The sequence below is a fragment of the Lolium rigidum genome, chromosome 2 (genome assembly GCF_022539505.1).
Source record: "Lolium rigidum isolate FL_2022 chromosome 2, APGP_CSIRO_Lrig_0.1, whole genome shotgun sequence".
Classification (NCBI taxonomy): Eukaryota; Viridiplantae; Streptophyta; class Magnoliopsida; order Poales; family Poaceae; genus Lolium; species Lolium rigidum.
Window position 1 is genome coordinate 162,513,851 of NC_061509.1, and position 1,856 is coordinate 162,515,706.

Here is a 1,856-nt window from a genome sequence, read left to right on the forward strand (position 1 = left end):
AGCTCGTGGCCTCCCCTAGCTCCATGCCGCTACTGAGGCCAGCACTCCTGAAGCAGCTTTCGGGTCTCGTCTCTTCGAGGGCTAGTGCTCGTCGTCTAGGGTCGTCGTCCTTGGCCTGAACGACCACTGTCAGTCGTCCAGGCCGATAACAACGGCATATTATATTTAAACATTTGTACGTAAAATAATTATTATTTCTAATATTAAACAAAAAATATTTTTTTTAAAAATAGCGAATATGAGGGCCGTAAGAACACCGATCCCCTACTCCACCCCGGCGAAAGATCCAATCCAGATCGGAGCGCGCGCACCGTCTCGACGTCTCGCCTCCTGCGCCTCGTCTCCGTTCGGGCTGGCTGGCCCTATCCGTTCCCGTCTCACACTCTCCTCTCCTCACCTGCAACTTCTCCTTCTCCCCCGTTCCCCCCTCCTTCCTTCCTTAAGTCCTCCCCTGCTATTTCCACCTCACATCCGCCAAGCCACCACCACCACTCCGCCAATTCACGACCGAGGCGCCGCCAGCCAAGCCATGACGACCTCCGCGCTCGCCAACCTAGCCGGCGCCTCCCCGCTGCCCACCTTCGCGCCCAGGCCCAGGTCCAGGCCCAATTCGGCGAGCCCGGGCCCGGCTGGGCCCGCCGCGCCGCGCCGGCTCGCCGTCGCGCCGCCCCCGCGGGCGTTCTTCTCGAGGGAGCCGTACCAGCCGCAAATACCGGAGCTGGCCGGGTACTCGCCCGTCCAGGCGGGGCTCGTGCCCATGGTCGTCGAGACCACCTCCCGCGGGGAGCGGTCCTACGACATCTTCTCGCGCCTGCTCAAGGAGCGCATCATCTGCATGAACGGGCCCATCGCCGACGAGACGGCGTCGCTCGTCGTGGCGCAGCTGCTCTTCCTCGAGTCGGAGAACCCGCTCAAGCCCATCAGCCTCTACATCAACTCCCCGGGCGGAGTCGTCACCGCGGGCCTCGCGATCTACGACACCATGCAGTACATCCGCTGCCCCGTCAACACCATCTGCATCGGCCAGGCCGCCTCCATGGGGTCGCTCCTGCTCGCCGCCGGCGCGCGCGGGGAGAGGAGGGCGCTGCCCAACGCCAGGATCATGATCCACCAGCCCTCGGGCGGGGCGCAGGGCCAGGCCACAGACATCGCCATCCAGGCCAAGGAGATCCTCAAGCTGCGCGACCGCCTCAACAAGATCTACCTCAAGCACACTGGCCAGAAGATCGAGAAGATCGAGCAGTGCATGGAGCGCGATCTCTTCATGGACCCCGAGGAGGCCCTCGCATGGGGTCTTATAGACGAGGTCATTGAGAGCCGCCCAGCCTCGCTCATGCCCGAGGGCCTCAGCGGCGTTGACTCGCCTAACCTCGGTGGGAGCGGCGGCGGCGGCAGCGGACGTGGCAGGGAGATGGAGGAGCCGTCGGCAGTATGAGGGGTGGGCACAAAGGTGAAAACCTTTCTCTGAGTCCGGTGGCAGTGTTGTTTGTTGTAGATCTATGTTCTCATTCGTAATACAACAACAGGTTAACTGTGTTTCAATTGCCTGAATTGAGCTATTGCTGATATTTATTGCAAAGGGGACTGCAATCATTTGATACTGATAAATTGTGGTGAATGCCTATTATACGATCATTTGATTTCTGTAGTGATCAGTGAAATTTCTGCAGAGGATTGAGAGAGAACATTTGATTTGATATTGAGGTATGCTGGTTTACTTGAAAAAAGCTACTACCATATCAAATGGCTGCCTTTGCACCGGGACAAACTATCAATTCAACAACAAAGTTCTATGGCCCTTTCAGAATCATTGAAAATTTTGGTCATGTTGCTTGCAAGCTGCAACTGCCTGCTAA

The 1,856-nt window shown here is 58.1% G+C and overlaps 1 protein-coding gene across 1 annotated transcript; it reads left to right on the plus strand.

Moving 5' to 3' along the window:
• The first annotated feature begins 307 nt into the window (after window positions 1-307).
• On the plus strand, window positions 308-1,646 carry LOC124692528 (ATP-dependent Clp protease proteolytic subunit-like). The gene has a single exon (XM_047225927.1). It carries the CDS (start codon window positions 530-532, stop codon window positions 1,433-1,435), a length of 906 nt encoding a protein of 301 aa, XP_047081883.1. The 5' UTR covers window positions 308-529; the 3' UTR covers window positions 1,436-1,646.
• The last annotated feature ends 210 nt before the right edge of the window (window positions 1,647-1,856 follow it).

Excerpts from the sequence above, each read along its gene's own strand:
- LOC124692528 (XM_047225927.1), top strand. The coding sequence starts at position 530 with ATGACGACCTCCGCGCTCGCCAACCTAGCCGGCGCCTCCCCGCTGCCC.